This window comes from Tachypleus tridentatus, chromosome 8, assembly GCF_004210375.1.
Source record: "Tachypleus tridentatus isolate NWPU-2018 chromosome 8, ASM421037v1, whole genome shotgun sequence".
Classification (NCBI taxonomy): Eukaryota; Metazoa; Arthropoda; class Merostomata; order Xiphosura; family Limulidae; genus Tachypleus; species Tachypleus tridentatus.
In genome coordinates, this window is record NC_134832.1 from 25,189,080 (window position 1) to 25,210,865 (window position 21,786).

Genomic DNA, 21,786 nt, shown 5'->3' on the forward strand with positions numbered 1-21,786 from the left:
TAATACCATTACTGGACAGCTTCCCCCTACAACTACAAATGGACTCTATGTTGACGACTTCAACATCTTGTGTCAGTTGTCGAGCAAAAGGTTTACTGAGCAGCAGCTACAGACTGTCCTCAGCCATTTACTGAAATGGATCTCAGAAAACAGCTTTACCTTTTCTCTCCCTAAAACCATGTGCATGCATTTTTGCCACCAATGGGGTATTCGCCCAATCCTAAGTTTAATCTCGATGATGTTATACTTCTTTTGGTCTCTGAAGCAAAGTTCTTTGGGTTTATGTTTGACCGTAAGATGACTTCCATTCTATACATGAAGGAGCTACGTGTCAAGTGTACAAGGGTACTAAACATCCTCCATGTCCTCTCTTCCACCTCTTAGGGAGTATATTAATGTTCTCTGCTAAAGGTCTATTGTTCCATCATTTGATCGAATCTGGACTGCAGATCTCTGGTCTGTGACTCTGCTAGGATCTCAGCCTTGAAGATGTTGGACGCCATTCATCATCATGGGCTTTGGCAGTTGGCTGAATTGTCTCTGCCTTTGGATGACACTGCTGTCTCCACAGGTCAGCCATATCCCACCATGACTTATTACCATCCCTAAGTGTGACTTTTCTTTGAGTCATCTGAAGAAGGTGGACACTCCTGATTAAAAAATACCGTCTTCTATTTGCTGAACATCTTTTGAACCATCCTTCCATTCCAATTTATAAAGATGGTTTGAAATCAGGTAACTCTATGAGCTCTCTCATGGTTTGTTGTGATTCAGTGGTTGCATACAGGTTCCCTTCTACAGTTTCTGTGTTCATTGCCAAACTGTATTCCATTTCCCTTGCCCTGGACAACGTAGAAGCTATACAGTACACAGACTGTACTATTTATATCGACTTGCTTAGCTCTCTACTGGCCCTGGAATAGATTCACGATAGTTCTCACACTATTCTCGTCGATATTAAAAAATGATTGGCCCAATTCTCTTTATCTTCTTCTATCCAGTTTTTCTGGACACCAGGCCACATTAGTATTCTGGGAAACGATCTTGCTGACACCACAGCTAAGTCTGTCTGCTCTGATTCTATCACTACGTGCCTATTCCATATATGGACTACGATCCTGTATTCAAGGCTCGGCTCCGCGCCAGTTAATAATGGACTTGAAATTAGTAACGTGATAATAAGCTTTTCCAGATAAAACCTTCTATTGGACTCTGGCCGTCTTATTTCCATAAGGATAGAACGGAAGAGGAGGTTGTCCTAACCAGGTTACGCATTGGTCACTGTTTTAACTCATCGTTTTCTTTTATCTCAAACCGTTTCATTAATGTGTGGACTGTGTGACACTCAAGTCACAATAGTGCATATTTTACTGTCGTGCTGGCATGGTCGTGAGCGACGACACGATTTTAGACATGTTTTTTCCATGGGTTTACCCCTGACGTTGGACAGTGTCATTGGCGATGGTGACAACAAACGTATTAATTATTTTTGTACTTCAATGAGTTTAAGTGTTGGTAAAATATGCTCTCCATCAGAAATTTTCAGTCTGGAATTTCTTTACACATTTATGTGACCATAACACATGCAACTTATTTTTTATTTTGTGTAAATATTTTCAACCAGAACTAAACATTAGGTTTGTTAACAGTTGCAGTTTTGTGAAATAGATAAAAAAGAAATGTCGATGTGGAAGAATATGTGTGAGTGTTTAGAAAACAGTTTACTTCGTATTTTATGTATTAATTTCACTATTTAACAAAATTTTTACTTTTTCTTGTTCCTGGGCAGAAAGTGTTAAATCCCAATTGCTTATGCATAAAGTAAATAGAAAAAAACTTATTTTTCTCTTCAAACTTTGGTTTTGTGACCTTGGTAATGAAATTTTCAAATTTACCCATTTTCCAGAACCTTCCAGGTAGTTTCAGTGCTGAGTAGCTGAGAAAGAAGTTTCTCGAACTTGCAAGAATGGTGTAGAACTTACGAAAATTTTCAACAATCTTTTAGAATTTTCTAGAACTTTCCATAGTAAGATATATACAGGGGCTCACCATTCACCACTTCAGTTTAGTTCTATCTGCCTAAGTAAACACATAGACCTATATGATTTTATCAGAAATTGCGTCAAGAAGCTGCAAGCATTCTCCAGATGCATTCTGTTATGTATGTGGCCAATTTATCAAGACAACAGCGAAAAATGTACTCTGTGACAGCATCTCCTAAAATGCGTTAAGCCTACAAGGCATATTTCGACATGCCTGTCGAGGATCAAGACGAACCCTGGGCACCTCATTTTACCTGCGAGCACTGCAAAAAAAAAAACCAACAAAAAACTAGAAGATAAGACAGACAATTTTTGCTTGCTTGACTTTTTCTTAATTCCAATAGTACAGAAAAAATATCTCGAATAAAATATTTTGCATGAACCTCTTACACATTAGTTGTGGATGAAATAAATTTATTCTTCATAACAATTCCATTTTACTCTTTTGCAGGATGGTACAGAAGGGAAAAGAGAGCCATGAAGTTCGCTATTCCAAGAATTTGGCGTGAACCCATTGACCACTCAAGCAATTGCTACTTCTGCATGGTGGACCCTTCCAAACGTCGGGCTGGCAAGAATGTATCTGCTATCATGTATCCGGACCTACCATCATCCATCGTCCCAGTGCCACACTGTCCTGAGCTTCCTTTACCCACTCCGCCAGAAAGAAAGCAGCCAGAAAGTGATTTACATTACAGTCGCAAATCTCGAAAAACTACTCACTTCTAGACATTTTTGTTCATTTTTGTACAACTTTAGTATAAATACATGTAAATCTTGATTTATATATTGTTTTATTCAGACCTGATGTAGATGAAAACGTGCAAATTTGCCCGTTTTTGCATAGAAAATAGGTTAATTTCTAAATTTCATTATCCAGGTCACAAAAGCAAAGTTTGAAGGGAATTATGGCCATTTCCTGTACTTCTAAACATAAGCAATTAAGAAATAACGCATACTATCCAGGAACAAAATTTGTGTTACATAGTGTTTTCATTACAACATTCTAGAAACAAATATGGATGGTTGAAAATCTATTTTATATCAAAAAATACATTATGTCATTGAAGAGTACACTGCTGTTAAATTAGTCTTTAATTAAGTTAACCTAAATATCTAACATAACTTGATAACTTCTGCATATTTCAGAGAAAAGGAACACAATCATACATTTGAAATATTATTTTAATAGGTTCAAAGACCAATGATGAGTGTCGCCTATCAATTCAGTGTCACTCATAAAATAAGGCAAAACAATCAGCAGTTTGAAGTGCAACTACCTTGTTTTGTAATTTACAAATTTCACATTATTACCAGTAAAAAGCGAGATGTAGTGTTCTAGAAAAGGCAGTAGTCATATCCCTTCCACCTCCAAACGTATTCAATTTCCTTGAACAGACTTGCCTGCTTGTAAGATACTGTTGCAAAAGAAAACTATTTTGTATATGAGAGGTAGGAAGACAAAGAATGGAACACGCAACATTTAGGCTGTATAGCCTCTCTCATTTTCTATCACGAAATTACTCTAAACCTGTTTATTTTGCAGTCCACTCGCTTAAGTTGCTTCCCCTCTAACCTATTTGTATACATAATTTACATGTGTTGTTATTTTCATTTCAGTCGTAATTATGTTACTTAATAGTGGTAATATCTGTACGGTAGTCCTTAACACTTTATATCTCAGAATGGCTGTTACGGGTATTAACACTTTTATTAATAAAACAGTGTGCAACGTTTCGACCTTCCGAGGTCATCTTCAGGTCAACAAAGAGAGAGTTCGCAACTGACCGTAGCAAGGCACATGTCTTAGGGACGAGAGTATAACCAGTACGGGATTATAAATGACGTTGCAGTTAGATGTCAGGTTATTAATTAGTACAGGTATAAAGGTGTTCTTTCATATTGGTTAGTTTAATTTTGGCCCGGCATGGCCTAGCGCGTTAAGGCGTGCGCTTCGTAATCTGCGGGTTCGCGCCCGACTCGCGCCAAAACATGCTCGCCCTCCCAGCCGTGGGGGCGTTATAATGTTACGGTCAATCCCACTTTTCGTTGGTAAAAGAGTAGCCCAAGAGTTGGCGGTGGGTGGTGATGACTAGCTGCCTTCCCTCTAGTCTTACACTGCTAAATTAGGGACGGCTAGCACAGATAACCCTCGATTAGCTTTGTGCGAAATTCCAAAAACAAACAAACAAACCCTAGTTAGTGTCTGGATGTTTTCTATGGTTATGTTGTGTTTATTTGATTTGCAGTGTTCAAAAACATGTGAAGACATTTGTGTTTTGTTTTGTTCTTTGAATCTACTTTTCATTTTTCTACTTGTTTCTCCAATATAGAAGTCGTGGCAGGATTGGATTGTATTTTATAAATAATATCGGTGTTGTGATTGTCAGTGTAGTTTTTGCATAGCATAGCCTTTAGTTTTATACCTGTTTTTTTTTAATAAATTCGGTGTTTACTGGAATGTTGTGTTTTGTCATAAGTTTTTCCAAATGTTGATTATTTTTCGTTGATATCAGGAGCATATGACATGCAACAGTGTAAGGTTTTGTAGGTAGTTGTATCTTGGAATTTATTACTGTTTGTTTGTTGTTGATATAGGTGTGAGCATATAATTTTTTCAACGGTTTTTGGAGGAAATTTGTCGATGTTGATGAAGTGTTGTTTTATTTTGTTGATTTCATTGTTAATTATATCGGATGACCATAGTTTTGTAGCTAGTATCCTTAACACTTTATTTTTAAATTTATACTTTCAGATATAAGCTGCATGTCTCGCATCTTGTGCAAAATTAGACCACACCTGTTTCCCACTTTATTAGATGTTTCTGGGAATATTTAGTTGTATAGGCACATAAAGTTTATAGCCTTTATAGACATGTTCCTTAAGGATACTTTTGGTAATGCATTAGCGCATACGCGTTTTCTTCAAGACTAATGAACTATAATAAAGTAATATCTTTTCAAAGCATCATGTTTTCTCGGGTACTTTGTTTGTTTTTGAAATTCGAATAATCTTCAACCATCTAATAGAGAGGGAAACGAGTGTATTTTTACAACTTATGGGATAAATGAATTACAGTATGGAAAGCAGCATTTGCATTTTTATAGTTAAGCAAAAAGCTACATAATTATCTGTGTCCAGCACTTGTATCAAAATCCAGTTTTCAGTTTTATAAGTCCTCAAACTTACTGTTGTGACATTGGGAGGGGGCAGAATATTATCCTTTTTTGTTGTTGTTGTAAATTCACTATTATTCTGAAGCAATAATTGCTTCACTTCCTTTGTTTAGCTACAATAACATAGCTTACGTTGGAAAGTTACTGGCACTTGTGTTTGAAATCAATGAATCTTAAGGTATTGAGTAGATTATCGCTAGTAACAAGATATATGTTTCTCTTTGACCAGCAAACTCCTCTTTATGTTTTTCTGTTCTGACAATTTTTTATTTTGTTCAGAATCTTGTGTAGAGAATAGTAAAATTAATTAATATATTACTAATAGTACAAACATTATATCTTCTACTCCATGTTTACTTGTTTGTGTTTTTGCAGCTAGAATATTTACTGGATTTGCAAAATTTATGATAGAACACATTCTATTAACGATTCTTCACAATATAGCGTAACAGTTAAAGGATTAGTGCTTATGGTTCTATGTGATGGTCCTGACTGTAGACTATTATTTTGCAATGAAACTTCTAATGCAAAAGGATTTTGCAGAAATACACTGAGGTCATTATTTTCAGCTTCCTTTTCACATTATTTCTAAAGTATATCATATACCAGTGTGGTGAATTAATTAATTTCTGTCAGGGTAGAAATGAAATGTAGCAAGTGATGATGTGGAAATTAGAATTTTGGTTAATGGATACTAGCACATGTAATAAGTTGGGAAAGAATTTCTTGTTTCAGTAGGAGCTTTATGAAAACTGAAGAAAATGTATGCAATTAGCGTCATTTATATTAGAAGTTGTCAAGGTAGTAAGTCTCTCTTCAAAAACGTTATATGAAGTATTTTAGGGTGAGTTCTTAGTAAGCGATATATACATTAAAGATCTTGCAAGTGACCCAGAACTAAGTACAATCCTGAAAAGTAGGATATGCATAAGCATTAAGAAAACTGAGTGGATGTGTAGTTTATCAGAAGTCTGCAACCATAAACATACAGAAATTGTACTAAAATAATATATGAAGCAAAATTTTAAGAGCTTATGGAATTCTGAGAATTATGACATGGCTTGTTATATGCGTTTATGTGTATACTTTAAAGTTAGTCAGTAATAAGATAACTTGTGAAGAGTAATAGAATACTTACAATGATATTGTAAAGTCTTGTATCTATAAGATTAAAGAAGCATAAAAACAAAATGTACTGCTCTGTTTAAAGAAAATACAAAATAATAGCGCAAATCGGTTGCTTTTGTACTTTGAATTTATTGCAGTTACTCGTTTTTCCTCGCTCCTGCATCTACAAGACTGTATCCCAAAAACTGTAAGCACTGTGATGCATGGGGCAAAGAAGAGCTTCTCCAAAATTGCTGGTATGGTGTTAAGACCACAGTGGATTATGAAAGACAGTAGAGTGATCTGGAGCTGAAATACAAGATTTTAATAGCAACTAAACATTCTGTCTCCGTATGCAGGTATTCACCTGAACATAGAGGTCCCTGGGAATCAATCCTACCAAGTGCCCCTGACATTGTGAGTGTATCAGATTGATGTTAGCAGAAGTGCTAAAAATATATATTTTGTTTCTGTAGCCATAAGTCCATCTGAGTGAGATGGGGCAGACTTCTGATATTCAAGGGTACAAACAAGACTGGGGCTACTTTATTACATGTTTTAATAGCACACTACTCAGAATGTGCGGACTAAAGTACAGGTTGTGCAATACCTAATAATTAATCTTGACGAATTAATGCTTGAATCGATCAAGTGCTTGGATGAGAAGCAACTCGGGATTGGGATATTGTCGTCGCTGATTTTTTGCCAAATGTTTCAACACACAGAGTTATTTATTGGTCCATGTTCGAGAGCCACAATAAAATGTCCTCCGAAAATTTGTCTACTTTGTTAATACGTTTTATCAGTAAATGTGAATGTCACACTTTTATTTCCGTAAAGAATAATGTGTATAATTTTTTATTAGTGATTTGCCTGGTATGGTCAAGTGGTTATTGCACTTGACTCACATTCTCAGGGTTGTGGGTTTGAATCCCAACGAACATGCATTCTTTTTCAGCTATGGAGGCATTATACAGTCATGGTCAATCCAGCTATTCGTTGGCAAAAGAGCAGCCCAAGAGCTGGAGGTGGATGTGACGACTAGCTGCCTTCTCTCTATCCTTTCACTGCTACAGTAGGGAAGGCTAGTGCAGATAGCACTCCTGTAGCTTTACGCGAAATAAAAACAAACTTTCATATGAATAATTTACAAAGCCTACATTAGAAGGCAATTACGACATCAGCAGGTTGTGAGGTAAGAAGAAGGAAGGAATCTCAAAGAAAACAATGTGGCATCACTTAGGTGATAGAAAGATTTAATTCCTAGCGAAGGCAGCATCTGTGGCACTTATGTTCTAAGTTGTAATTTCGATCAGATTATAAACTACAGGAGAGGGAGAATATACAATGACGAGTTCAGTGGCTGTACCCAAAGCAAAACCACTTTTTAATACACTTACATCATTGAAAGCTCGTTTTCCATCAATGGAACATAGGTTCAAATACATTGGAGACCTCAATGCTGTTTCAATGGAGAGTAGTGAGTGAGTAACAATTTCCTGTGTCCCCCCCTGATGATGATGCCGCCTCTGTTCAGATGTTATGAGTTTCGTGCTTGAGCTGTGGGATATGAAAAGTGCTGCAATTTCCTTGACTGAACATGAGGAGCATTTTGCTTCACAAAAAAAAATTGTAAAAGATAAGAACCTCTTCGAGAATGTCTCATGTAATTGCAAATTTTCATTAACAATCTTTTAACAACAACAATAAAAATTACAGCCATATTGATACATCAAATATTAGTTCGTAAAGGGTAATACACTGGCAGACTAGACCACTTGCTGTGAAAGAGAACGAAAAGATGAGGATCATGCCTACCGAACATTATTGAAGCTCATGTATAGGAGTTAAATGAAACAAACTATGTTAATTTTTTAAAAACAATAATATTAAGTTTCAACGGTTTGTATTGAAATTTATATATCTAAAATGTTTCATTATTTATAACATAAGACATAATTATTAAATTTATTTAACAGATCGAAGGTGAAAGTGTTATTTAATAGCCTAATAATATAACAAAATTTATATAATATTGGATCTATAGAGCTACAAACCCTTCTCAAAGCTGCTACTACATGCATTGATATTTAAAAAAATGTTATGGGGAGGACATTTCTCCAGGTCCCTATTGCAAAACTTTAAATATAGTATACAGACTGTTTTTTTTCCAATTTCTAGCGACGGTTTAAAGTGAGGTAAACGAGGGTAGCCCACCCTCCTTAGAAAATAATGTCACTAACAAATTAGTTTTCATTGAATGTTGTAATCGTGGTTAACCTACCCAGCCCCAATTAGATGGATGTGGGAATAAAGGGTGTGAGGATTTTTTTTTTTTTTTGTTACCAAAGATCGTCCAAAGGAAATTCATAATAAAATGTCGTAAAACATATATGTATATTAGTTTTATTAGAGGAATAACCTAGTGGGCTAGACATAAATTTTCCCTCACCTCAGCTCCAACTTTCTGGGGACTAAACTAAATGATCATGTTAGAACAACCTCTTTCAATATCCAGAGAAACATTTAATATTTTGATATGCTAAACGTGTGTGTTTTCTGATAGCAAAGCCACATTAGACAATTTGCTGAGAGAATATGTTAAATTTACATTTGTTAGCATTGAATTTTAAACATTGTATATTTACAATGGTTCAGTATTTGTATTACTTAACTCTCTCTCTCTAGGTGTTTGGGTATATAAACTTGTATATCCAGGACTGTTAGGTACACTAGACCTCTTCCCTCTTCCTCCTGTATTACTTGACTGTTGTGTGGAAATATTACGTTTAAATCCCAAATGGGAGGAGATTTTATGTGCTGTCCCCCAATGGCACAGCTGTATGTATGCAGACTCACGCCGCTAGAAACTGGGTTGCGATAAGCGTGGTGAACAGAGCACAGATATCCCATCGTGTCACTTTCTGATTAATTCCAAACAAACAATTAGTGTGTGCGTGTGTAAAGGGTCATATTTACAAAAGGCTCTTTCAATAACATTACAGATTAAATTGGAGGGAGATTTGAGGTAATGATTAACACTGAAATTAAAAAAATGTGTTTAGTATCAATCCATCTCAGCTTTCTAGTACTATCTATAAAATAAATTCTACGCTAAAACTCGGAATAATACAATACAGAAACAGTGCAAGGAGAAAAATAAAACCCGATTTCTCGTGGTGTGAGTCCGCAGACATACCGTTGTGTCACTGGGGGAGGATTACATACGAAAGGAAGTTGAATGATGACGGTATGCTTTATAGTGTAATTACTGTGTGCATTATCTTTATTAGAGTATACTCAATAATTACTGTGTGTATTATCACTATTAGAATATATTTAAGCATGTATAAGATATTTAAAATATTAGAAAATGCACACATTGAGTTACTTAAGTGAAGCAACAGTTTTATGCTTCAGAGCGACATCTGTAAACATGTTTCACATACCGGTTAAATAGAGTATTAGTAATAGGATTGCTTGAAGGACAACTTATCTTTTAACTTTGAAAATAGGGATATCTAAAATCGTATCAAACACAAGGTGTAATGTGAACAAAATAAATACTCTTATTTATAATTCTGCAAGTTGAAAAGTACAGTTTAGTCAGCTTAATCGGAAAGAAAGGTGATACTACTGCTAGTCATTATAGGTAGTTCTCAGATTTAGGGTGTAATTTTTAAACAGAAGTTGATTACAAAATTACGCTTTTACTAAGTTTTAATTTCATTTTACAGATTAGCATAGCAGTTAATACTACCATATTGATTATTATTATTGCTACTAGTGAGAAGCGAGTTAAATTTTAGAATTAGGGTAATGTCTTACGACGGTAGACTTCAATGTAGGGTTAGCTAGTACTACTAATAGCAGCAATAATACAGGGTGTCTATAAATTATTCACCCCATTATAAGACTATAAATTCTCCATTGTATGAGCTATCTTAAAACGGGTTGAGGCAATTAACAAGACAACAAAATAATTTTTTTTGTTTTAATTAAGTAAACTACCACAGTTTAGTAAACCAGAATTCAATAAATTTCCACACAAACCCTACTGGTAGCACGCAGAACATCAAGAAGGTTTGTAACAAACATTAAGAAGTATGTCTTGCGTGGATGTTCTTCGAAATAAAGAAAAAAAAAAAGAATTGTGTTATTAATTGCTGCAAACCGTTTTAGGATAGCTCCTATGGTAAAGAATTTATAAAGGCCTATAATGGGGTGAATAATTTATGGATACCCTGTATATTAATATAATTAGATTTACAGGGAGCACTGTTGCTTAACTTGTTATTTAAGTTGTTAAACAGGATCGTATTACATCACAACTAATAAGGAGTAACCGTAATTTTAAGTATAAAGGATTTTGGCAATATTAATAGTAACACTTCCTCATGATATTCCATTACTAATTTTATTAACCCTTTAATACCCATATGGGTATATTATGTACTTACAATTTTGTATTGCTATTACTCACAATACTATTAGGCTACAATTTTACCAACAAAAGAGTAGAAATAGTAAATAATAATTGTATCATAACTAGACTTAACTTATTACATTGTTATTTTATTTTCCACACAAACTGTGTCAACCACATTTATTTTATTCAATAATGCACTGTGAGTTGGAATGTTAATCACTTTATGAGTAATGCAAGGCTCATTCTTTTTATTAGTTGTACAGAAATCTTCATTTATGTTAAAAATTTTGATAAAACTATGCTCAGAGAGATTCTCATTTGATTTTAATTACAAGGTTTAGAAAACTTTAAAAACTAGTTGTCAGTTTTTTTTTTATTTGCCTTTTTTTTAAACTGGTATGCATATCTAAGCTAAGTAATAATTCACAATAGTTAGTTATTTTATGACATTTCATAATTGGTTTACCAATTGGCTTTTTATTATTTAGCAAATTATTTGTCATAATTGATCTGATGATGTGTGAGTTCCATATATTTTTAGCATTTTTATCATTATTAGTGCTAGCAAATAGTATTAATGTATTTTTACTTACTGTACTTAACTGAGTATCTTTTAACAAGATGAATGGAAACTCTGTCACTCCACCTGTGCCGTATCGTAGAAGAAAACATAAGAATTTAGTCAACAGCTTAAAAGAAAGTGATACAGACAATGATTCAAAATTTCAGCACAAAGAAAGATCTGCTTTAGATTCTCATAAAAGAAAGGAGTTTTCAACGTGGGAACAAAAAAAGAAATGTTCTCCACTTGTCCAAAGAATGTGTGAACGATTTGAAAGTTCAGACATAAGTAAAGGAAAGGGTTCAGAGTGTACTAACGAAATGAAATTTGACGTGAAAAATTTACATCATGATGAAGTTGATTTCAAGAATGACCAGCATCAAAAGGTAAAAGGTCATTCAGGACATCATAGCAAAAGTAAAGATTGTTTTTATGTAATTGGAGAAAAAAGTGAAGCAACTAGTGCAACAGTTGGCAAATTAGCAAAATCTAGTTCTCTAGATATTCCACTACAAAATGAAAAAAAAGAGCAACAGAGTAACTGTGTTAGTAGTGTGTGTATGGAACAGGTGACTATTAACAAGATAAATCATGCTCATAAAACTAACAGCATAAAACAGTTAGGAGTAGGCTGTAAAGATTCTACAAATTGTGATTATAGTGCACAGAAATTAGCATCTTATTCCAGTTCAGAGCCAAAGTCTGAAGAAGCTACTAGAGAAAAAAGACAGTACAGTCATAAATGTGGAAGAAATGAAGATAAAATTGGAATTACAAGCCAATTTATTTCCATATTTCAGAAACAAAATGTTAATATTCCAGAGGAAAATAGAGGTATACAAACTGCTTTCAAAGGTGTTGTTAAAAAACAAACAATAGATTCAGAAGAAGACAGTGCAAACTCTTTTTTAAAGGGAACACAAATGGCATTGAGAAAGAAAAAAGGCTTCCCTCCATCAAAACCTCCACGAACATTTGCACATGACATCTATAAAGAGAGTAAGATAAAATCAACAGCTTTTGTGTTTGAAAATCTGGAACATGATGAAAACACCAAAAGGAAAGGGGTATCAAGTACTACTAAAGAAAAACATAAATCTACAGATGATTTTGCAAAAAGAACTCATGTTAAACAAGTAGTAAAGCAGAAACCTGTTACTCCACCAAAACCACCTCAGTTTGTATATTTAGAAGATAAGATATGTTTGCCTACAAATGTTGAGGTATGCTGTGACAGTAGAGCTATGATTCAAAGTACAGTCAGTCCACTAAAGGAGGAAAAACAGTATCAAGGAAGGTTTTTGGCAGAATTTTCAATGTTTCAGGATGGCATTGAGCCATATGCTGTGTCTCACCATTTACCTTTGAAGAATAGATATATCTCATCTAGAATTGATTCAGATTTGCATAACCAATTATATGATAATGCTAATCAAAATGACTTGAAGATTTTTGTGGATTTAACACCAACTACAGTTAGTCCACCAAAACATTATGGTACATTGAAAAGACATTTTAGTGATGAGCATATTTATGCAGAGCCATTTGGTTCATGTGATCATTCTCAAATGAAGAAAACATTTGTTGAAGACTGTACTTACAGCTCACCGGTGGATGTTGTGAGGAAGCAGAATGGGCTTCATTATATGGTAAGTTTGTGTGCATGTGTTAATCTTTTACCTGTTACATCTAAGTAAGTATACCTGGCAATTGTAAAAAAAACCAAAAACAACATTGAAAGCTCAGTTATGCATACTTCAGTTAGCTTAGTTTAATTCCAGGCTAATTCTTTGTTTTGAGGAGATATTTTTTGCAGCTACATAATTTTATCTACTTTTGGTGACTCGCAAGTACATGTAAAATGTACTAAGAATTTAGAAAATTATAATTGACTCAATTCATAAGACAAATTGTATTTTGCACTATTTGCTAGTGCTAGAACTCCTTGTATATTTCTTTTAATATTTCTTTTATGAACAGTTAACTAGATGGGCCAAATGACTGTACTTTGTTTCTGAAAATATCACATTGACAATTTTCCTGTCATCAAATGTTTCTCCAATGTAAAGAAATTATGCAAAATAATAAAATCTCTCCTTTACTCTTTGCTGAGATTGAGGTTTAAGAAATAACATAAAAGCCCTCAAGTTAAACACTTTCACACTTTTTTTTTTTTAAACTCACATACATTTATTGACTCTACCACATATGAAACTAACCCATTCCTAGAGGTCACTATCTTGTCAAAAAGAGAAAATTGTTTTAGCTGAAAATGACTCTTAGCTTGCCAAAATTGGTATTTGTTTCTTCTAGTCTTACTATTCTTACCATTAACACTCCTACGAAAAGTGGGGCCTAATAGGCCCCAGAGCAACTTGAAAGGTTATTAATATTAGTCTAATAATTTTGTATTTAAATGAAATTGCCATTTAAATCCATTAATGAATGGATTAACGAGATTCCCACTGTCCCTATCTACTATCTAGCGAAACCACAGCCAGGAGAACGGGCTTGGAGAAATCAGGACTAGAAACGTCTTTTCGTAGGAGTGTTAAATGTAAAAAAAAAAATTTTACATTAAAACCAGCAATTTCCTTAACAATCTTAACACTTTAGTCAGGTTCACTTTTTTTTTTTTTTCAAGAGAAAACCATTTCACTAATCTTGACTGTCCTTATATGATGACCTTTCCATCCAAGTTATCATCCTAGTAACCTTCCTTTGACCATTTTCCAAAACTTTAATGCCCTTCAAAAGGTAAAACCTAAACTAAACACAGTTTTCCAAATGTGGCCTAATCAGTGGCCTATTCAATGAAATTATGATCTCATTAGACTTATATTTAGTATTTCTTTAGACACAGTAAAAAAATCATACTTGTCCTACCACTAGCAACAGCACACTGTTTTGGATGATACAGGAAACTGATAATCAAGATCACCAAGATCCTTTTCTTCCATAACACTGTCAGGGCCATTCCTATCAAAATTATACTTATAATTGAAATTTTAATAACCCACATGCATTACATAACATTTATTATAATGAAAATCCATCTGGTATTATTTTGCTAAACTTACCAAATTATCAAAATCTTCTTTCAAAGTAGCAGTATTCTCTTTAAACCTTGCAACATCCAAGTCATTCATATTATCAGCAAATTTAAGTACTTTGTTGACCATTTCTTCATATATGCCACTGATGTCAATCAATCACTTCCTATTTCATTTCAGTTTGTGGACTTGTAAACTGGTCTTAGCTTTGATACTGTTCAAACAAATTTTGTTCTACAAAACTAAATGGGTTGTTGTTTGTATAAACTAGACTTGTAATTTCTACATCCAGTTCTCTTTACTGTTAGCTTGATGTCTGGATTACACAAGAATCCAGTTTTAATTAAATACTGTACATGTCTTTTTATATTTTTAGGTACCAGTGGTTTCAAAGTTGAAGGTTGTGCTTGTGAATCATATTTTCATCGTCGTCAGCTTTAATGTTCATATTTTCATTTCTCTGTGTTAAGTGTTGCTTCATTTAAGTTAAAGATCTTTTCTGTAGTCTATGCATTTTATTCTCTTTTCAGTTGGCAGTTCTTGTTACAATGTTTAAACAAGATCCCTTTTGTTACCAGCTGACATGGTTGCTAGTTATTTTCAGTCAGAAGTGATTTCATCTCTTCCTCTATGCGTGTCCTCCTCTTCACCTTCTTTGTGTTTTTGCTCTCTTTTTGGGACACCCTGTGCAAAATAATCTTGGCTTGCTCATGTGGGTTTCCACTACAATATCTTCTCTCAGCCAGAACCCATCCTTCCACATTCCATCATTCTATTCCTTCTGGTAAACCTCGCACATCACTTCCATCAAAACTTCTGTTGATCTATCACCTTTATCAACTCACTCTCAAAACGTGCTTTATTTTTCTTCTTGCCTGTGGTCATTGTCAAACTGAGAAGTGAGGCTTTGGTGTTTCCAGAGTGTAGTACAGTTCACCCTTCATAAATTTAATACATTACAATCTCCAAGTGAGTTATAAATCCATATCACTACCCCAGTATTATAAATACGTATCTTTCACTCATAATTCCTACTCCTATATTTGTAAGAACCTTCAGATTCTGATGATAGAGTAGATAAAACTAACCATATTCAACTGTGATGTATCATTCTCACATCCTATTCCTATAGCAGGCAAAGGACCTATAGAATTGTTTTAACTCATTGAGTTTGATGGTAGAGACGAACACATAAGCTATAGTGTAAACAAGTTTCAACCTTGCTACTTCTGTTAACTGTATGATGTCATTATGTATTTTATCTGTCCTTATGATAGTTTTCAGGCTTTTTGTTTCTTCCTATACAGAGGTAAAGAGTTACCCTAAATGAGAATAGATGCAACCCTTTATGGATGCATCTCTATGGTGTCTCTGCCATCAGATATCATGCCACACGGGTCTTCTTTCAGTGCTTTCAGAAGGAGGCCGATCTGGGGAAATTTTACATATGTTTCTTTACCCTCTCAATGTGGAATTCTAACTGTCTGTATATAGAGATAATAGCTTTTAAAGTTAAACTTTTCCTTACTTGAAAATGTATTTCCAGTAGAAACTCACTTCTGTATGTTCCCACCCATCATCCCCACTTTCTCACCAAAGCTTTTATTGCTTTGTCAAAGAATGAAGATTTTTGAGCATGAATGTAGAGGGAGGATTTGTACAAGGAGATGTGTCATACTCCTATTGGCAGAGAGTTTTACTGTATTCTGTATCATCATGCATAGTGCAAATTCATCTGAAGACTTGAATTTACTTGGTTGTTGTCCCAAGGTTGGGGGCATGCAAACCTCTGAGGTAGATGTGTGCGAGTTCAAGAGGAAAAAAGCTATCTGTGTGTTTAAAGGCCAGTGTGTATTTAAAATGTATTTTTAGATAAGGAAAATGTTGAGTTTAGATTTATTTTAGGTTTTTTTTTTAATGGTTTTTACAAGGTCAGTCAGATTGACCAAGTTTATGTAGAAAATTAGAGTAGCAAAATTAACAGATATAGCAGATATAAGTTTTACTAAGAAAAAATGGTTGGTATTTATTTAGGAGATTTTAGAAGCTACATTAGTGAAATTTGCAAATTTTAAGATGAAAAAGATCATCTATAATCTTAACACAAAAATTACTTTATGCTCAAAGCAATTGGCATTCTGACTTTATATGCTCATGGACACATTTTTAGTAAAGTACCTGATTAAAATGTGACTTTTTTGTGTACGAAATACTTAAGTTACTTTTAATTGTTACTGAAAACTTTTTTGTATTTTGTGGAGATGCATAAAACATTAAGAATTGTACTATGGAAACTGCTGATTACTTTTTGGTTACAGGATTGATAACATAAATAGACCATGTGTGGAAAAAGTTAATAGAGATGTGTAAATATGTTATATATAATTATGTTGTTTTTATTGTTGGTGTAATATAGGAACTTTTCAATAATTTTCATTTGTATAGATGTGTGTGTGTGTGTGTTTGCAGTTTTGACATAACATTGGTTTAGAAGATCATTAAGTTGCTGCTATTCTAGCTGCATATTGTTCTGTATAATTTACTTAAGATAGCATGTTTTGTCTTCTTGTGGGAAAGAAATGAAAGGTTACATTGTTAGTATATGAAATTAGTTGTTTTCTTTGCTGGCATTTGAGGTTACCAGCTCTTGGTTTTTTTTGCAAGTGCTCAGTCATGTGAGTAGTACTTAACTAAGTAACATGATGCTTATACAGTTTGGCACAATATTTCGACTAAGTTTATCAAAAATCTAGAGAAAGCTCTTTAGAGGAAGTGTTTGTGAAATTAATAACTGTATATTTTACTCTTTTGTCCAGTTTCTGTTTCTTGTAAACTTAACAACTCTGTAGAAAGCTCTTCAGAGAATGTGCCTGTCCTCTGTGGCAAGTAAATACACATACACTGTGTTTGTGAAATTAATAATTGTATTATACTTTTGTGTCCACTCTCTGGTTCTTTTAAACTCACTCAGTAGAGAAAGATTTATTTTGTAATAACTATCTTGAAGAAACTCACGTTATTATGCATGTCTGCCTTATCACTGTGGGGGGGGGGGGAAAGAGGTTTTACATTACAATACTATAGATAGATCTATAATGTATTCCAACAGAGTATATGTGATTGTGTTTTGGTTTGTAATTAGTATTCTGTGTTGCCACTTTACATTTTATTTTCTGCTGTTAGCTCTCGGTTGAAGTGCATTTAGTCAGCATGACTAATGAACTTGAATCAAATCAGTCTTCTTTCTACTAATTTTCTATAAATAAGGTGATCAACAGTTTAGCTTGCAGCTTCCACCTGTAGTTATCTTATGACTTGTCCAGTAAAAGTTTTATAAATAAAGGATACTGAAGTCATTATTTGTCAGAAGGTTGAATCTATATCCTACTGTCATGTGTTTCATGGGTAGAAAGTTTTCTGTTATATGCCATCTGACTATTTAAAGTTTTCACAAGTGTATTCAATTAAAATGTAGTTATTAACACTTAATTGGACTCACTTTATTTCTACTTTTTTGTTTGTGTTAAGTGTTTTTATGGGTTGTCATTTCATGTCAGTAACTTATTAAGCTTAGAGGATGTCCTAAGCTTCAGGTAAGTGTGAGCTGGTACTATGTGTGTTTGTCAAGCTAATGCTAAATATGTGAAAATGAAGAAATTGTACTGTCTTAAAAAATCTATTAATTTAATTTTTTTTCTAACTTTATTAAATTATACACCCAATATAACTATATTTTTTAAACCAAAATATTTTACATCTGTGTATTTTATAAACTTTGTTTAGTGCTCTCCACTTCCATTTTGCCAAAATGACAATGAGTTAAGGACTTCAAAAGGAGTGAAACAGGCTGTTCTTACAGCATCTCCAAGATTAAAGAAAATGGGAGTGACTCATGTGAGATACAGAATAAGTCTCTATTTTTTATATGCTTCAGCACTTGATGTTGAGAATATTTTATCAGGCTATGAAAGGGTTAAGTAAAATGGAGTATATGGACTTTTCAAAATAATGTGTAATTCATGAAGGTTAAATTGCACTTGTATGTTTGTGTTTCAATTATGAGTTAATCATGAACTCAATTTTTATTTATAACAAAAGGATTGTGCACATAAAATGTGCTTAAATTCCTAAGTTTAATGAAAAAAATGCCTGTTACATTATTCTAGCTGAACTAATTGAAAAATGTTAATAAATGATTTTAGATAGTTCACAGTGTGTTTGTATATAAGCAAATACAGAAGTATAGAATAAAGTTTAAATCCAGAATAATGAAAAGTGTCAGAAGTAGTATCCATATAAATGTAGTATTGTTCCATTGTTGTGGGTTTTAACTTTATTTTAGATTAACTTGCACACTATTGTGTATTTACTATTGAAGTTGAGCCATCATAGATAAATTAACAGTTGCAAAATGCAGTACGTGCTCATGTGCATCAGTTGGTCAGTTTCTTGAATTTTTTTTTTTATCGTTATTCTTCACTGCATATGTGCTGATGGTATTTTTCCAGCTGCGAGTTTTTAATTGTGCTCCTCAGTAAATCATTAAAATTTCACTTGTACAATTTATAAAACAGACAGCAAGAACATGGATTAAATACAAAATGTTTGTTGTACGTGTGTTTAATAATGCTGTGTTTGAGTACATTGACTTTGTATGGTAAATATATTTTCTCACAAGGTCCCTTACTTTTGCTCACATAGTTCACTATTCTTGTTCAATGCTACCCTCTATTTGCAAAATGTTTTTTTACATATTACAAGCCTTTATCTCTTTCATACCCATTGGGATTTAACCAGATCACACACATCAATCATTATGCAACAAACCACCAATAAATGTGTCCCACACACACACTATTTGTAATCCTTCTATGCCAAACTACCTAACCAGCACATTTTTTGTTAGTTCTCATATTGAGGTATTTAGTTTGTTCTGTCTTCAAACATTTTTTTTTTGCATCTTTGCATCAAGTTTACTATTTACAGTTATGATAGAAAGTGTTTGTACCCGTGCGTCATGAGTAGTTTTTCCGTCATAAGTTAAGTATCAAGATTAAGATAATGAAAGTAAAGTATATTATACATATCATACCAACACACATCTACATAAATTTTTATGTAAATTGAACGACAAATACACTGTTTATAAACAAATAACCAAACATAGGAGGGGAAGAAAGTCTTCGTGCGTCTACTTTAATGGTCAGTTGTGTAGCATTTCAGGTGAATTACTTGGTGCAATTTCTCCTCATAGATCTCCATGATCGTTTGACAGTACTCGACTGGTATTTTCTTCCATTCTTCTTTACAGAAGGCCTCCAACTCTTGCAAGTTTTTTGGATGATGCTGATGAACCCTGGTCTTCAACTCATGCCAAACGTTTTCAATTGGGTTGAGATCAGGTGATTGCAATGGCCACTCCAGAACGCTTATATGGTTCCTCTAGATCCAACGATGCTCAAGCCGCAAGTTCCGAGTATCATTCTTGATACAAGTGCCTAATATATCAACGTACTCTTCTTTTTTCATGATTCCGTTGACGCGGTGAAGGCTGCCTACACCAGAAGAGCTGATGGAACCCCATAGCACGATCGAGCCACCTCCGTGTTTAACCGCAGGGATGGTGTTCTTTGGAAGATTTTGTTCCCCCTCCTTACAGAAAATATAACGAACATTATTGTGGTTGAAAAGCTCTATTTTTAGTCTCGCCTGACCAAAGAATACTCTTCCAATAGGTAAAGGGTTTATTTACGTGCTTTCTTGCGTATCTCAATTGTGTTTCTAAATGAACAGGCTTTAAATATGGAGTTCTACGAGGACGGCATGCTTTGAATTGAGAAGAGTGTGACATGTTCGTAACTGTTGAGGTGCTTGCTTCAACCCCAGTTTCCCTTACCAGTTTCTGTATGTCATTACGTGTTAAACGAGGGTTCCTACTAACTTCTGTGAGAACCTTCCTCTTGGTTCTCTCTGGAAATTTGGTGGGGCGTCCGGAACGAGGGAGGTTAACAGTTGATCCTGTAAGCTTAAATTTGGCAATTATGCTTTGAACAGTATATTTCGGCACATTAAGTTGTGTAGCAATACTGGAAAGAGACGCACAAGACTTGTATTTAACAATAATTCAGTTTTTTAAATCACTGGACAGTTTTTTCCTGTTTGCCGTGATGGCCAAGCAGATAATGATGGAGACGGCGCTAAATTGCTGGAAGTACATTTTTTGTTGGCTAAATTCCAATAATTATGAACCCAGTATCTAGTTCTGGAATGGTATAATGTATTTTATATGTCAAACTAAACAAAATGGTAACGGGAATATTAGTTTTTTCACACGTTCTGAACTGTATGAATACTTTCTGCTCCTCCTATTTTTTGTTATTTGTTTATAAAGTTTATTTGTCATTTAATTTACATAAAAAAAAATAAGTAGATGTGTGTAGTATAATATTTATAATATTATATTTCTATTAGCCTTATCATGATACTTTTTTAAGTTATGAGCAAAAAACCACTCGGGATGCAGCGGTACGAACACTTCCTGTCGTAACTGTATTATACAACAGTGATATTTTTGTAACTTTTCCTAAAGTGAAATTATTTTATATTTCTGCCCAGTTACAGAACTTAATACTTTTTTATTTCTGCTAACACGATTGTATTTGGCTATAATAAATTCTGAATTCTAAGTTATCACTGTGTGGGTTACATCTTCTTTGAGTACATTTATTCAGGCTTCAGGTGATAATCTCAACGAAGAATTATCAGAATTACTTCATCATTAAATTGATCATCCAATTAGCTGACTTTCATTTGGTTTCACTCTTGAATTCGGAGACCTACACATTTGGAACTTCACTCCACCAGTTTTAGAAAGATACGAAGTTATATTGTTATGGTTTTTGAAGATTTTTACTGTTAATATTATTATTTGTAATTATTTGGGTCCAGTAACATAAGTTTAATTACATTGGTCAATACTCATGGTCAAATTCAGGTTTAAAATTAGAAATCAGTTGTATCCTTTGTCCTATAACTTTAGGCTTAACAGGAGTCTTTGGTATTTTAGGTTTACCTGTAATTTATGTTACTGGTATGTTATATGTTAAGTAAGCTATATTGTTTTGATACACCAAATTTCATACATGTTATTTACTTAAGTTTACATTATATCAACTTTACTTTTTTATAATTCTTTATTTTTATACTTTTTTACAATTAATTTAGTTTGTATGGACCCATAGGGACTGTACTACTTTCTCCTGATATTCTTTGATAACCTAGGTTTTTGTCAGTGTTTCTCCACCTAGTTATGGCTTGCTTTCCCATCTCTCTACTGCAGAACCTGATAGTTAAATTTACCTCATCCTTTTCTCAACATATTTCATAGTACAATTTTACCCTTCTTCTCCAGACTTTG

At 33.8% G+C, this 21,786-nt stretch overlaps 1 protein-coding gene across 4 annotated transcripts in view; it reads left to right on the forward strand.

Moving 5' to 3' along the window:
- Positions 1 to 9,245: 9,245 nt before the first annotated feature.
- Positions 9,246 to 21,786, forward strand: part of LOC143258700 (uncharacterized) — a 46,825-nt gene continuing 34,284 nt past the window's right edge. For 2 of the 4 annotated variants that reach the window (XR_013032460.1, XM_076518127.1), the window contains exons 1-3: positions 9,437 to 9,575; positions 11,376 to 12,965; positions 18,153 to 18,263. Coding sequence is in view for 3 of the 4 variants with exons in the window: in XM_076518127.1 (XP_076374242.1) it covers positions 9,567 to 9,575; positions 11,376 to 12,965; positions 18,153 to 18,263 (1,710 nt within the window). In the remaining variant the exon portion in view is untranslated. Of the gene's footprint in view, positions 9,354 to 9,436; positions 9,576 to 9,756; positions 9,953 to 11,375; positions 12,966 to 18,152; positions 18,264 to 21,786 lie in introns of those variants that run through there. The other 2 variants (XM_076518129.1, XM_076518128.1) reach the window with 2 other exon arrangements.